Source organism: Corylus avellana, chromosome ca1 (genome assembly GCF_901000735.1).
Source record: "Corylus avellana chromosome ca1, CavTom2PMs-1.0".
Taxonomy (NCBI): Eukaryota; Viridiplantae; Streptophyta; class Magnoliopsida; order Fagales; family Betulaceae; genus Corylus; species Corylus avellana.
This window is the reverse complement of record NC_081541.1, coordinates 13,327,741-13,343,575: the sequence shown is the minus strand read 5'-3', so window position 1 is coordinate 13,343,575 and position 15,835 is coordinate 13,327,741. Positions and strand designations below refer to the sequence as shown.

General features: G+C 34.3%; 1 protein-coding gene across 1 annotated transcript; it reads right to left on the bottom strand.

The window, feature by feature from the left end:
* Positions 1-3,549: 3,549 nt before the first annotated feature.
* Positions 3,550-12,743, bottom strand: LOC132167069 (glyoxysomal fatty acid beta-oxidation multifunctional protein MFP-a-like). Its single transcript, XM_059577963.1, has 18 exons — positions 12,638-12,743; positions 10,475-10,546; positions 10,323-10,388; positions 8,791-8,850; positions 8,641-8,708; positions 8,457-8,538; positions 8,317-8,372; positions 7,906-8,208; positions 7,707-7,793; positions 7,441-7,615; positions 6,059-6,180; positions 5,821-5,984; positions 5,198-5,446; positions 4,978-5,099; positions 4,319-4,440; positions 4,083-4,231; positions 3,861-3,999; positions 3,550-3,668 (listed from the first exon to the last, which is right to left on the bottom strand). The coding sequence occupies exons 1-18, from the start codon at positions 12,741-12,743 to the stop codon at positions 3,633-3,635; spliced, it is 2,178 nt and encodes a 725-aa protein (XP_059433946.1). The 3' UTR covers positions 3,550-3,632.
* Between the last annotated feature and the right edge of the window lie 3,092 nt (positions 12,744-15,835).

The window sequence follows — 15,835 nt, the reverse complement described above, 5'->3', positions numbered from 1 at the left end:
TTTTCTCTGTTTTTTGCCTATGGTCTTGCCATTCCCCTGGCCACTTTCTTCCCCGCCATCTCCATCTACAGAGTTCCCTGCTTGGGTTGAAACGGGTTGGGTGCTGGATCGGCTTGCCTTCGACAGATCCTCCGTCCTCCACCTTGCTTCCCCCGACGCCTGCCCACCTCCTTACTTCCTAGTTCTGCCGTGCCCATCTCACCTTTTGCAAGGGTTCCGTCGATCCAGCTAGGTTTGTTTTCGTTTCTCCCTGATTGTGCTTCTTTGCTTTCGTTCTTTGATTTTGCTTATTTGCTTCTCGGTTTTTGTTTTTAGGCTTGTTTTTGTCTTTGGTGTTTTTTGTTCTGTTGTTCTTGTGTTCTTTCTCGGTAGGTATTGCTTTTAGGGGTTTTCACTCAAACTCTCCCCCTCCCTGTTTGTTTGTGTGTGTCGCCGATCTCCTCCACGCACGCTTCGCCGCTCACCGCTCGTTGTCAGGTCTTTTCACGCACCCCTCCCGCACCAAGCTTTTTGTGCCACCTTCTGCAGCAGTTTCTGGCCAGCTCGCGATCGGCCTCCTCCTGCTGCCGTGACCTGCTTGTGTGTTTTTCGCATTTATTTCCTTGTATTTTTGTTTTTCTGTAATTTCTTTTCCTACATTTGTTTTACTGCTCCCTTTATTTCCTTGTATGGTTCTTTCTTTTTGCTTGTAATAAGGCTCTCTCCTCCTGCTTTGTTGCACCCGGTTGTTGCTCATTATTACTGGTCCAAACCCTTGGGTTGTGGATGTGAACTTTATCTTGACCTTCGGGTTGAGGAGGATGAGTATCGGTTTGTGGGTTTTGTTCTCAAGGCCGAGGAATAAGTATCGGTTTGAGGGTTTTGCTCTCAAGGCTGAGGAATAAGCGCTACCTATGCATTAGATGGTGCCTGTTTGATGCAAATCTGATTTTTAAACCTGATGATTAGTCATAGGTTAGCAGATGTTGTGTTATGGTTGATTTGGTCTGTTGTTGATGACTGTATCTTTAGCTTCGACTATGATTTACTTCAGAGCTCTCTTTGTAAGAACTTTAGGCTCGCGACTTTTATTAATGAATGAGTATGGTATGTTTCAAAAAAAAAAAAAAAAAAGTATGTGTTCTTGTTTGGTGGACAAACTGTTTAATTCCTTACATTAAGATTAGGATTAATGACACCCTAATTATTGCCTAAGTGTGTTGATAGTGTTGTATTAGTCTTAAATCCCAAAAAGGAAAGAAAATAGGATTTTTGGACAATTAGTGTAATTTATGCGTAGACCATTCAAAGAGTAACTAAAAGTGAAATAGGAAAATAACTGTAACACTCCGCTTAAATAGTGAAAATTATTTTAAAATAAACATCGATTCACAAATTACAAGAACTTCTTAAATATATTAAAACATTTAAGTGTATTTCCTTTTCTTTTCTTTTTTCTTGTGACATGTTCACACAAGGGGAGGAGAGGGGAGATTCGAACTAATGACCTCCAATTCATGAGGCATGGTCCACAGCCGATTGAGCTACCCCTTAGGGAGAAGTGTATTTCTTTTTAAATATATATACTATAACACATTAACAATCATGTACAAGTGTACCACAAAAGATGTCGAAAAGATTTTTAAAATTTTAGGTTCAGCTACCATTGATTGTTCGATGTTACCATTGAACCATTGATACATCGTACACATGGCAAATCTAACAATCAACTTAAAGGTAAAATGACCGATGCCCTCACGTAAAGTTTTGAAATAAAAGTTTAGAACCATATAGCAGGGGAGAAAGAGAGGGCCAAGATTAAACCATGGGTCCTATTTTTGGCCCATTTTAGACACCCAAACCCTAGAGAGAGAAAGAGAGGGCTTTCTTGGAAGTTTTCCTCCTCAAAGCTTAGAAAGCTTCTACCTTGTCGTAATATATAAGCTTAACCAAATTTCTAACCCTTAGAGTCAAATCAGATCCCTGAGATGGAATGGATATTTTTATGAAATAGTCATTATTTTGTTTAGTAATGATCTATTCTTAAAAATAGTTATTCTCGTGGGAATCATTAATTCCTTATACACAGGAATAGCTATTCATTTAAAAAAAATGAGAGGATTAGCTATTCCTAACGGAAATGACAAGGTTTTTCCACAAAAAAAAAAAAAAAAAAAAAAAACCAATTTTTTTCTCTAAAACTTTTTTTCTTTCAAAAATGTGGGTGGTGCCACCCCGAGAGGGCCATGGCGAGGTCCTTTGGGGGTGGCACTGCCACCCCTAGTGCATGCTGTGGGTGGCCGGCCATCCATTGGGGTGGTCGGCCACCACACGTTCAACCCTTTTTCTTTTTATTTTTTTAATTTGAGTTTTGGAAAAATTAAAAATCAATTGAGCGTTTTAGTAATTTTAGTTCAATTCCAATTATAAAATATGTGTTGCTACCAATCTAAAGAATTAGAATAATTATTTTATTTCAACCTCTTCTATTCCATTAATACAAATTTCTTTTCTTAATGGAATATCTATTCTGCAAACTAAACAGGGCCTTAGTTTGTATGCATATTTTTACTGTATATTCTTGTATCTAAACATGCTTAACTATGTTTTAATGTTTTAGGTTAAGTTGATATTTTATTTTAAGAAGTTTGATTATCTTGTATGAAATATATGAGCTTTAAATAGTATATTTCATTTTTAAGTCAAAAGTCAAAACAATAACTAGATATCCATATTTCAGTATTTCAAAGCACTCTTATATGATTGAACAATGAATTTTCAAATTAGCTTGATAAACCCATATATTTTTAACTTACAAAACTCATCATTACAAGGGAAAACTTTATTGAATTTTCACTCGTTTCAAATAACTCCACAAAGTTTAAAAACTCTAATTTAGAGTATCAAAATTTTCAATTTTTTGCAAATGTCCCCCATCCGTTTAGATTTTCGGTTAAATCTTTTCAAAATTTTCAAAATGCCTTTTTTTTATATATATATAAAATATTACAAAGATTCCGGCTTAGGTATTCTTATAAATTTCATTAAATCATAACCAATGTCTGAATATTTGTTATTTTTTTATAATTAAAAAGCGGGAATTTTGAAAAATTTTACATGATAATCGAAAATCCTAACCAAGGGGGACATTCTAAAATATTAAAAAATTGAGAGTCTTTGAACTTTAAGGGAATATTTCAAAACCCGTGGAAGTTCATGAAGGGTTTTGTGAAGTTTCTCTTTATTACACATTTTGTTTTCTTGTTTTCTTTTTAATTTTTTTTTTTTAAGTTACAATATAATTATCTTTTTTAAATATATTGGAAAGATATATTGAAAAAGAGAGAGAGCGGAAGCATATAATGGACTATATTGTAACAAGACTATATTGAGAATATACAATATGAAGTATTACAAAGACCTTTATTTATAGAGAGGCTATGAATAATTGGCAAGTGACCTAGTAGACCAAGGAAATGTAAACCTTTTTTTTTTTTTTTTTTGGTTTTGAGAAGAAGGAAAAAATAAACCTATTAAACTATAGAAACCTTAAAGTAGGTGAGGGAGAGTAAATAACCATAGAATAATATCTAATATATTCTTAACGATCTTAACCAAAAAAGCAGGCCATGCGCACAACGAGCAAATTGATCTTACGACGGAGATTCTTCTTCCTCCACCGGAGAACTCTGCAAGGCAACAGAGCAAGAACTATTAGAGAGGCAATATATACCTAGTGACTATATATGATTCTAAATCAGCTATACATATATTTTGATTATTATTGTGCAGTACTAAGTGGATGAGCCACTTTCTGCTTGATTAATGATATATATGGTCGATTTATATCAACAAAAAAAAAAAAAATGTGGATTTCTCACCAGAGGAATCCCCTTGGCAGATCTTTGAGCCAAGTAGGCACAAGGCTTGAAGAAATCGCCGTACGTCTCTGACCATTCCTCCAATCTGGAACAAATGTAGTTGGCACCAAGCGAATCGGCCCAGTACATAATACCTCCTCTGATCAAATGTACAAGAAATATTAATTGCATGGAGTGGTTGAGGAGCTTTACAAACAAAAGTAATGAGATCGAGCTGCAAACCTGTAAGGTGGGAAACCCATGGCTATAACAGCAGCAATGTCAAGGTCTGCTGCTTTCACTGCAATACCTTCATCTAGCACTCGGCAAGCCTCATTCACGACAGGAAAGAATATCATTTCCACAATTTCCTTTTCTGGTAACTTCACGAGCTGCGTTCAAGTTCATTTTCAAAAAGATTAGGGGATGGACAGAGGAGAGACTTCAGAACAGAGATCAGAAATCACACAGAGAGAGACCTTAGGGTCAATGGTTACACCAGAAATGGTCCTTGACTTGTCAATATATTTTTCTACTTCGGGATCCGGGCTAGCTTCGATTTTCTCATCATACACATAGAACCCTTTCAGAGTAGTCTCACCTGAAACAGAGTAAGTGCATGGTAAACCATGAAATACTTGAAGATCCTTACTAAATTTGACTTAAAATTTTTGGGATAAATAATTATTTAACTTTGTCATTTATTTCTCGTTAATTAAATATTTTATATGTTGGGTCTCACTTATTGAGGGGGAGTGTTAGAATATAATTTAAATGATTAAGTTTACTATTTTTATTAGCTTAAATTTTTGGGATAAATAGTAATTTAACATGGTATAAGAACAAAAATCCTGAGCCCAAACATTGTCTCAATTATTTACCTTTTATTTCAATTAAATATTTCATGTATAAAGCCTCAATTATTAAGGGAGAGTTTTCTACCAGCTTAAACTTTTGAGATAAATAATAATTTAACATGATATCAGAACAAATATCATGAATTCAAACATTGTCTCGATTATTCACATTTTATTTCGATTATATATTTCGCGTGAACCCTTAATTATTAAGAAAGAATTTTTTATCGGCTTAAACTTTTGGAATAGAGTGCGTCTCACTTTTACCAACAAACTTATACCTGCTCTCTTTTCCTCCTGCATTAGTTGGACAAGCACTGATTTATAACTTCTCTCAGGAAAGTTGCGAACAAATTGCGTGCCAGTTGCGATTGCAACATCAAAACCAACCATGTCAGCCAATCTGCATGGACAAATGCAAGAAGTTCGATCATATTATAAGAAGCAACAATGAGATACAGATGAGATCGATGAGCATGGGTTAATATAATTCTCCTCAACCTGAATGGGCCCATTGGCATTCCAAATTCAGTAATGGCCCTATCAATCTGATACAGATCTGCACCACGCTCCACGAGCAAAGAAGCAGCTTGTGCATACGGGAAGAACATTCTGTTGACGGCAAAGCCTGTGCAATCTCCAACCACCACTTGAGTTTTCTTTATCTTTTCCACAACATCTAGCAAGTCAACAACCACCTGGGGAGACGTCTGCCTGGTTCGAACAATTTCCAAAAGTGGCTGAGCCGGGCTGCAGGGGAAGCATAATGTTAAGAGTATATTTGGATGACCCTAAAGTTAGGGATTTGATGAAGATTAGATTAGTCTAATTTAGAGATTTGATTATAATTTGATCACCATAAATTAAGAGATTTGATTAAGATTACATTTATGTGTAAGCTCTATAAATAAAGCATTCTGTGTTGTAAATAATTCGTTGAATAAAAGCATATTGTAACTCTTAGGGCTTTATCTGTAGACATAGGTCATTGATCGAACCACGTAAAATCTTTTGTATCTCTTTTATTTTAATTTTGGTATTATTTTATTTTTCCATTTGATTATGAATTTCTTCACATAATTGCGGACAGAAAAACAGAAGGGAAAATATTCATCTGGTACTACCTGAAGAAATGAGCTCCAACAATCCGATCCAGGGATTTTGTCCTCTCTCCAATCAGATTCAAGTCAATTGTGGAGGTGTTACTTGCAAGTATGCAATGTGGTGGGCAGTACTTTTCAAGATCAGCAAAAACTTGTTGCTTCAAAGAAACATTCTCAGTAGCATCCTGTTCCAAGCATCAACATCAACATCAACAACTACAACAAAGGTAAACTAAAATCAACATGCATTGTGAACTACCTCAATCACCATGTCCATATCTTTAAAGCTTTCGAAGTCAACGACACCCTTGAGAGGTGATATGGTCTTCTCCAAGTCCTTCTCAGACATTTTCCCTTCCTTCACACTGCTTTGCAGATTAGCTGAAAAAAAAAGAAAAAAAAAAAAGAAAAAGGGGGATTAAAAAGAAAAACCAATTTGACTTCTGTCTCTATTAGAGTAGAAACTTTAATAGCTTAATTGTTTATCCCAAAAGTTTAAGTTAAAAGGAAGAGGTAAATTTAATTACTTAATCAATACTTTAATACTCCACTTAACGTGTGAGTTCAAACTCAATTTTAATAGGTGAAGCCCAATACGTGAAATATTTAATTTAATGGGGGATGATTTGACGGAGTCAAAGTTCGATTCTAGGACTTTTGGCTTTCATATTATGTTAAATCATCAATTGTCTCAAAAGCTTAAGCTGAAAGAAATGGACCAGGATCCCCTCAAATTAGTTTAAAATTTGAGGGCCTCAAATTCTCGAATCTTGGCCGTTGAATCCATCTAACGGTTCAAACTAAGTCACGTGGATAAACATTGATTTCCCACTAATTCTTTTCCAAAACCCACTTAATTTTTCCTCGAAAAACAAATCAAACTTCTACATATATTTTGAGTAACCCCTTGGAAACTGCAAAATTCTCGCGCCAATATGAAACAATGATTTTAGAAGGCATTGTTGAAGCAAAATTATTGGCATCGACTTCTTCTTCCTCTGTCTCACGTCTGGAAAAAAATATTAGCTTTCGACTTTTATTGAGATGAAAAAACTGACCAGATAGGTCTTTGTTTAATTAGGTGTGATTTATGGACATTAGAATTTAGACGAGCTCAAACTCTTACTAATTTGATCCACTTTTCTTTTTATTTTTTGTTGAAGAAATTTGAAACCACACGATTGAGATGAAAAAAACTGACCAGATAGGTCTTTGTTTAATTAGGTGTGACTTCTGGGCATTAGACAACCTCAAACTCTAACTAATTTGATCCACTTTTCTTTTTATTTTTTGTTGAAGAAATTTTATTTGCTTTGCTATGGGTTCTTCAGATGCCAATAATTTTGCTAAAATAGTTTTGGACTCCAAGATTGCAGTTTCCGAGGGGTTACTAGGAATATGTGCAGACGTTTGATTTGTTTTTAGAGGGAATTTATCGGTATTCTAAAACTGATAGTGGGTTTTGGAAAAGAATTAGAGGGAAATCAATGTTTATCTACGTTACTTAGTTTGAACCGTTAGATGGATTCAACGGCCAGGATTCGAGAATTCGAGGCCCTCAAATTTTAAACTAATTTGAGGGGATCCTAGTCCAAAAGAAAGAGGTAAATTTAATCACTTAATCAATACTTTAATACTAACCTCTGACTTTACCAATCACATCCTGCAAGAACTTGTCATTTTCTTCTTTCAAGGTAACTTGATAATTACTAAGAATCAATGCCGTTGCTATTTCGGGGCTCATTATTCCTCCACCAATGATACCAACCTTATACACCCGTCTTGGCACTAAATCAATATCAGTAACCCCAGGTACCTGTTCAAAGTTATGATCAAAAGCAACCTTCTCAAAAAGTTCAAAAGTTGAAGATATATATAAAGATGAATCAACAATTTTAATTTCAAACCTTAGAGGTTCCACGTTGAGCAAAGAGGAGGTGGACCAGACTCTTGGAAGTGACAGAATACAGAACTTCTTGAAAAGCTTCAGCCTCCTGCACCCAAATGATTTAATTTTCGTCTTCCTATTAGCTTAAATTTTTAAGAATAAATGTGATTCAGCATAATATCAGAGTAAATGATAAAAGAATAAAGAGAGAGATGGACCTTCCAGAGTCCAGCGCGGGGACCGGAAACAATACCCTCTTCGATAACATCAAGGCAAATCTGTGGGTATTTGACATTGGGAGCTTGTTTATTGGTCTGAGCTCTTGCAAACTTGAGTATTTTCTTTGCTTCCCAAAGGGGATCTATCTTGTCGGTCTTGTGAAGACTAACAACCCATGGTCTTCTACTGTGGAAGATATCCAGTGCCCATTGACGTGCAGTGTTTACCAACTCATCAGCTGAAACGATGGCATCCACAAGACCCAAATTATAAGCTGCCTCCCCTTTGACTGGCTCTGACTTCTGTTTAAGCACACCCCAAGAGGAGTTAGAGAGAGATTATTGAAATTTATGGGGCTAGAATTAAATTTGAGAAAAGAGTAATTAATTAATTAATCACAGCATACATACCAGCATCATATCAAGTGCCTTTGGGAGACCAACAAGACGAGGAAGCCGCTGTGTACCTGAGAGCCATGCCAGGAGCCATGTTATCATCATACGTGCATCAAAATCCAATTGAGAATTTCACATCATTCGTCATTAATTACCTCCAAATCCAGGAATGATTCCAATGGAGAGTTCAGGCAAGGCTATTTGTGCAGTGGCAGTAGATATTCTAGCATGGCATGCCTGATATAGCAAAACGGTCAGAAAATTAATTAAGAAGATATAACAGTATTTAAAAAGAGAGAAGAAAATCAAAATTAAAGAACTATGGGAACAAATTAATACCATTGCAATCTCTAATCCTCCCCCCATAGTAAGGCCATCAATGGCAGCAACTGAAGGCTTTTTCGCAGCTGAAATACAAAGCAAGCACTCAAATACACAACATATTTATCGAGTCATTGAAGAAATGTAGTGGACTCTATATATATGTACCTTCGAAAATGTCAGTAATAACCTCTACAGCGAGAGAGCCAGGCCTTTCTTCTTTCTCGACTGCAAATAAATTACTGAAACTTCACTTCAGGAAACAAGGGAGTGCTACTACTACTACTATACTAGTACAATTATGGCGGAGAGACCAAATGTTTTGGAGAGGATTAGGTTGTTAACTTGTTTTTATTATTAGGGAAAATTACAGTTTACCCCTAAAGTTGACAGCGTTTTTCAATTCGAACATCAAAGTTTCAATTTTTGCAATCCACCTCCACAAAGTTTCAATTTTTTTCAATTCGACCAATATGATCCCAAAATTTCCATATTGCCCTTGGTTTTTTTTCAATTTTTTTATGTTTTATGAAAAAAAAAAAAAAAATTGGGGGTGCAAAAATGGCCAAATGGGCAAAGGGGTGGCCGTGAATTTTTTAAAAAAAATTTTATTAAAAAAAAAAAAAAAATCCGGCAATATGAAAAGTTTTGAATACAATTGGTTAAATTACAAAAATTGAAACTTTGGTGTTCGAATTGAAAAACACTGTCAACTTTGGGGAGGTAAACTATAATTTTTCTTTATTATTATTATTTAGGTCAACTTCTTTAAACCTCTGAATTACCAAGTGAGCTAAAAGTGAGACAATGACATTTATACATCTGACTTTTTTATAAAATTTCAAATTTACCCTTAATTCTAAATTAAAAAATAAAGTTAAAAAAATGAAGGATATTTTGGTCTTTTTAGGGTAAATCAAGGAAGTTAACTGCTAAATTTGACTGAAGTGTTCAAATTAACTGCAATTGAAAATTCAGGGGTCCAAATTGAGAGATTTTGAAGTTTGGGGGAGGCTTCTCAAATCGCATGGTAATTCAGGAGTCTAAAGTAATATTACCCCTTATTATTTTTATTATCTTATTGTGGTTAACTAGAGTATTATAGAAAGTCTATTTAAAATTTAACTAAAACACCCACCTTTTTTTCTTTTTTATTCTAGTTACTTAATTTTCAAAAATACATATATTCTATTTGTATATATATTTTTTATTTTAACAAATTTTTCATTTTCTATCTCACTTTCACAACAAAGGGCTCTTTGAAGCTCACCGCTTGTCTCTCATAGTGCAAAGGTAGGAGAGAGACTCAACTAGAAAACCTACTCACATTAGATTTCTTATATTTAACTAATCCTCAATGGTTGCTACAGTGTTTCTCAACATATAGGAAACCAAAAGTGTGGTTCCTTATACATTATTTTAATATAAACATTTCTCTTTACTCTTTTATCTTTCATCTCTTTGTCTTTCATTGAGTATTGTGTTAGAATTTTATAAAAAATATAAGGGTAGGTAGAAGACTTATATTTTGTAAAGAAATAATATTTTAATGGTATAAAGAATGGTAATAGAAGTTATTGTAACTATATTTTCATAAATAAGCAAAAAATAGTTTTGGTCCCTAAGCTTAAAAAAAATCAAAGAAAAGCTGCTACTAGTACTCTAAGACAGAAAAACAAATCAAAAAGGGACAAGCATACTCTTTCCGGCTTGAATTCCCTGAAGAGCAGCAACATCAAAGCCACCAGAAAAATTGCCCTTTGCACCTGCTCCTCCAATTTACATAAATAAGATATAGTTAGCTTCATATATATATATATATATATCAGTCAACTCCAATGCAAAAGAACACCTGTAATCACGATTGCCTTCACATCATCTCTTCGTAAGGCGTTCTCAAAGTTGTCTTTTAAGCTGCCTACCACTGAGATACACAGACAGAAGTTAATTACCTTATTTCTCCTCACACTAATTATTAAATAAGACCCGAAAGAACACATGAATTGCTCCAAATGTGACTTCCATGATCTTATTCAAAAGTCCAAAACCATAATTAATTAATGATAACACCAATATACTTATTCTTGTTGTGACTAAGTAGTATTTTAAAAGGAATCAAAATAAATTATATGTATATTTTGTTTTATAAATGTAATTGGTTCGGTAAAGTAGTTATTAAAAGACAAGCACAAACTAGACACCAACTTTGAAAAGAAGAAGAATTCACACACACAAAAACAGTAATGCTTTGAGACGTGTGTTTCACGTACAGATCTTTGCGCTGATGCAATATAGTATTTGAAACAGCATAACGTTGAGAATTAAATATATTTGTTATTTTATTTAATAGTAATTAATTTTAACTATCACCTTAAAAATATCAGTAGCATTCTTTAAAAAATTTCTCTACCAATGTATATATCGTGCGACCATAATTAATCACATACAAGAGGATATCAACGGCCATAGATCTATCTCATCTCATCAATTAGAGATGTGTTATACATGTTTCTCTCATTTTTTTGCACTTTTTAAAATTATTATTAGAATTTACACATAGCCCTCCAAATTTAATAATAATTTTAATAAATAAAAGAATAAGAGAAGAAACATTGTCCACTCAAGAACGATGGCAACTACCATTGTGGGTTTGAGAATGGAACAAGCTCACTCAACTATTTGGTGAGGGTGTCAGGTCATCATCGACTCATAAAGTCAGCTGCCATGTACCGCTACCTAAGATTATATTTATGATTGTGTTTGAGAAATAGAATTTTTAAATCATAAAATATTTTTTGACAAAATCATTATTTTTAAGCTTTTGCCAAAAGTACGTTTTGGTCATTTTCAAACTTTATAAACCCTTAAAAGAGGTTTAATGTTTTTTACTAAACATATATTTTGTTCTTCAAATAGACTTTTTGAATGTTAAACACACTTTTAAACCCCTCAAATGCATACCCAGACAAACTCAGATAAGGCACCATTGATCCTAGGCCACGAACCAAGTTCTAAAATAACCAACCTAGCTACAATCAATATTACTACTCCAAACACCTGGGGGCATTTTGGTAATTATGTATTTTTGCCTTTATAGCTAGGGGAAACTTCACTTTAAACTCTTAAATTATCACCCGTTTTGACATCTCCAAAACTTCAAAACCTCTCAATTTGGACCCCTAAACTTTTAATTGCAGTCAATTTGAACTCCTCCATCAATTTTTGCCATTAAAACCCTTAAAAGACAAAATTACACTTCAATTTTCTTTTTATTAAAAAAAATTGAAAAAAAAATGGTCACAAGGTAGCCCAACCGTTGGTCACCTTGTGATATATATATATATATATATATATATATATATAATTTTTAATTTGAAATTAAAGTTAAATTTGGAATTTTATAAAAAAAAAAAAAAAAAATCATGGGTATAAAGGTCATTTTCCAACTTTTAACGTTTAAAATCTGACAGAGTGATTCAAATTGACTGCAATTGAAAATTCAGGAGTTCAAATTGATAAGTTTTGAAGTTTTGGGGGAACATGTCAAAATGGGTGGTAATTCAGGAGTCCAAAATGAAGTTTCTCCTCATATTTATTATTATTGTCATACCCACGCCAAACCACACAGATTTTTACAGGAACATTCTTTTTCTTCCAAACTCCAAAAGTTCCTCCTATCAAATTTATAAAATTGAGTGAAAAGTGTTATTTACTAAAAAGGTGACAAGAAAGGGGTTAAATTAATACAATTTTAAAATTTACAATTTCTCTTCATATATTTCTCTAGATGCTAATCCATAGATTGTTATGACATTGTGAAACAAAATCATGATTAATCATCCGCTGGAGATTTGCACAAAAAGTTATCATAATTAACTATCTAGTTTTAAATGTCTCCCCTTGAAGAAAACACCCTGGAAACAATCACAATCAAATAATGTTTGTGGTAAAACAAAAACAAAAAACAAAAAACATATTCATGGATAGAGAAGTGCATGGGATTAAGAAAGAGTACTATGAAAGGAGAGGGAATTAATAGGAGGGTTGATGATGGTGATGAGAGCCACCCCATCATCTCCCACCTCCATGAACGTTCTTCCTTCAGCTCCTCCGCTACCCATTCTCTCTGTCTGATCTCTCTCTGCAGCTATATATCGGAAAACTTTGCTGTGGGGGTTTCTTTATATAAGTGAGGCCACGACCAAGACTTTGGGATTTTGCACTGAGACAGAAACGGTTAAATATTTTGTATGTGCATGCATGTGTATTTTTTTTTTTGAAAAGAACAATGGAATGATTGCCGAATTTGCCGGTTCGATCCCTCTCTTTAACTGCTCTGTAACTTATAACGGCAAATTAACGTTAATATATTCAAAGTCAATTGAAGACTTGGACTGTGCCCAGCCCACTTCCACAGTCACGAGTACTCAATTTCATAATGACTTTAGTATCTTTTGAGATCGATGGACTACTACTAAGTCATGCCCATAATAGTGATGACGGTGGTATTGAAATTCTCTCAAATGGATTTGTTGGGGTTTGTACAGTGGCGGAACCAGAAATTTGTCTAGAGGGGTCAAGATTAAAAAAGATAAAGTTAAGAAAATTGATTAAAAATATTAAAGAACATAAATAGAAATAAATAAACAATTCAAGAAATTTTAATTATTATTTAAAGCATATAAATGTAACTTATATTTTATTTTTTCACATCTAGCGTTAATTTATCCAAGAGAACCATTATTGTTTTCCATGATCTCCGGAACTATAATTATATAGATAGAAAATATATATTCATCAAGAATTAATTTTAAAAAGTAACCTAAATATAAAAATCTGCATATACGATTTTATTATTAAATGGTACATTTGTAAATAAATCAGTGTAAAAATTTAATTACAAATCTCATAATTTTAAAGAAACACAAAATTTGTCAAAAAGATTGACAAAGTGATCATTTGTTCTAGTTTAAACACTCTTTTCACTTATTAAAAAAAAAAAGCTAGTTACTTTGATTTGTCAATTGACTGAATTTTAAAGCAAATTTAAAATATAATTACTGTTTGGCAATTTTCTAGGGTAAAAAATAGCATTGCAATTGACAATAGTTTCAAAATTGACACGGACTCATAGAGTCAAAGTGATGCGATAAAAAAAAAAAAAAAAAAAGCAACTGCACAAGCTTTTTAAAACGGTGCGTTGCAGCTTGAGAGTCTCATGCTAAGGTAAAAAGGGGAACTTAACAACCAAAATGAAACGGTGTGTTTAGTAAAGTAGTAAAATATATCTCACATCATCTTCTACCTCTTGTCTAACCTAAAACCTGAAACCCTGTAAGAAAAAAAAAAAAAAAAAAAAAAAATCAAGATGTCGCCGCCTCACACTTGAGTCATTTGCCCTAATATCTGGTGACTGATGAGTGGCTCAGGGCAATTTATTCCCTGTTCAGAGTTGAGGGTGGGCAAAAAGGCATTCAGGAAATTTTCAACGGAAAGTGGGGGAAATTTTTGGGTGTGAGGGGGGGCATTTGACCCCTCTCGACCCGCCTTCCCTCCGCCCCTGGGTTTGTAGGAAAAATGTTGCACGCCTAATAAGACTCTCTAGAGGACGTGTAGACTTGGGAAGGGAAGCCACAGCGAGAAAGAGCCCATGGAAATGCTGTGACGATGCTATAAAGTCAGGATGGACAATTTTGATACGATCGGACAATTCAACACGAACACGACTAATAAAACTCTGTAGAGGATGTGTAGACTTGGGAAGGGAAGCCAGCGAGAAAGAGCCTATGGAAATGCCGTGACGCTGCTATAAAGTTAGGATTGACAATTTTAATACTATAAACTCTGTAGAGGATATGTAGACTTGGAAAGGGAAGCCAACGAGAAAGAGCCTATGGAAATGCCGCGACGCTGCTATGAAGTTAGGATTGACAATTTTAATACTATAAACTCTGTAGAGGATGTGTAGACTTGGGAAGGGAAGCCAACGAGAAAGAGCCTATGGAAATGCTGTGACGCTGCTATAAAGTTAGGATTGACAATTTTAATACAATCCGACAATTCGATACGAACACGACATAAAATTATTGAATTTGAGTCGTAAACGGATCGACCCGTTTATTTTGCTCTTGATGGGTTGTATCGCGGGTTACCTGTGAGTTACCCATCAAACACGATTAAGGATTTTTTTTTTTTTTGTTGGGGTGAGTCACATTTTGTACCTCGAGTTTTGGTACAGGTGTTAAGCATTGTATTAATAATGCTTGCCACCTAATTTTACCCCAATGCAATGTGCTCCATGTGTCCAACATTATTGAATAAGTTGCTGATTTTTTTTCTTTTTCTTTTTCCTTTTTTTGAAGGGTGCAGATCTATTTTCACTTCATCATAATGCTCCTACCTTTCTCTTTTTGCAAACCAACCCTAGCCGTCTCCTTCTTCTACCTTTCTTCTCAGTTATCACCCCCTAGCCGTCTCCTTCTTCAGTTCTTCTTCCTTTCTTCTCACCCTAATTCCTTCTCTTAGGTTTAACTCCTCAGACTAAACCCACACAGCTACACGACCCACACCAACATGGCAATATCATCAAAATCCTTCTTCTACCATTGAAATCCTTTCCTGCTAGCGAAGTTGAGAGAGACGGACCAGACAGAGAGAAAGCAAAAGAATTTCAAAAAAAAAAAATAGTATATTTTATTTTAAATGGGTTAAACGGGTTGTATCGAGTGACCCGTAAAATTGCCATATCGTGTTTGGGTTTGGTGGAGCTGACCCGTTAGTTAAACGGGTCGTGTTTGGGCTACTCTAAATGGCTGGCGGGTCATTATGGATCATAAACGGGTCGACCCGCCGACCCGTTTTGCCAGCCACTATAAACACATGTTTTTACTTTTATATTTTTAATTACTTACTTTTTAGTTTGTTAGAAAAATATTATTGAATTCAAAATTTAATAATTATTTTATTGTCATTTCAAAAATTATACACTTCAAAATATGAAAATAGACCATAACATTCAAAGTCACAAAAATAGACCAATACAGTCAGTTGTAGCTAAAAATAATGTTTAAAAGGTAAGAAAAATTCATAAAATTGTAAATTTCTGCGCCTATCTTGTGGCTTATTGGGCCACGGCTAGAGTTCACTCTTGGCTGCATTCCAATTCATTTGCCCCATTTTCCTTATTTTCCCATTTGTTGTGGGAAAGATCCAC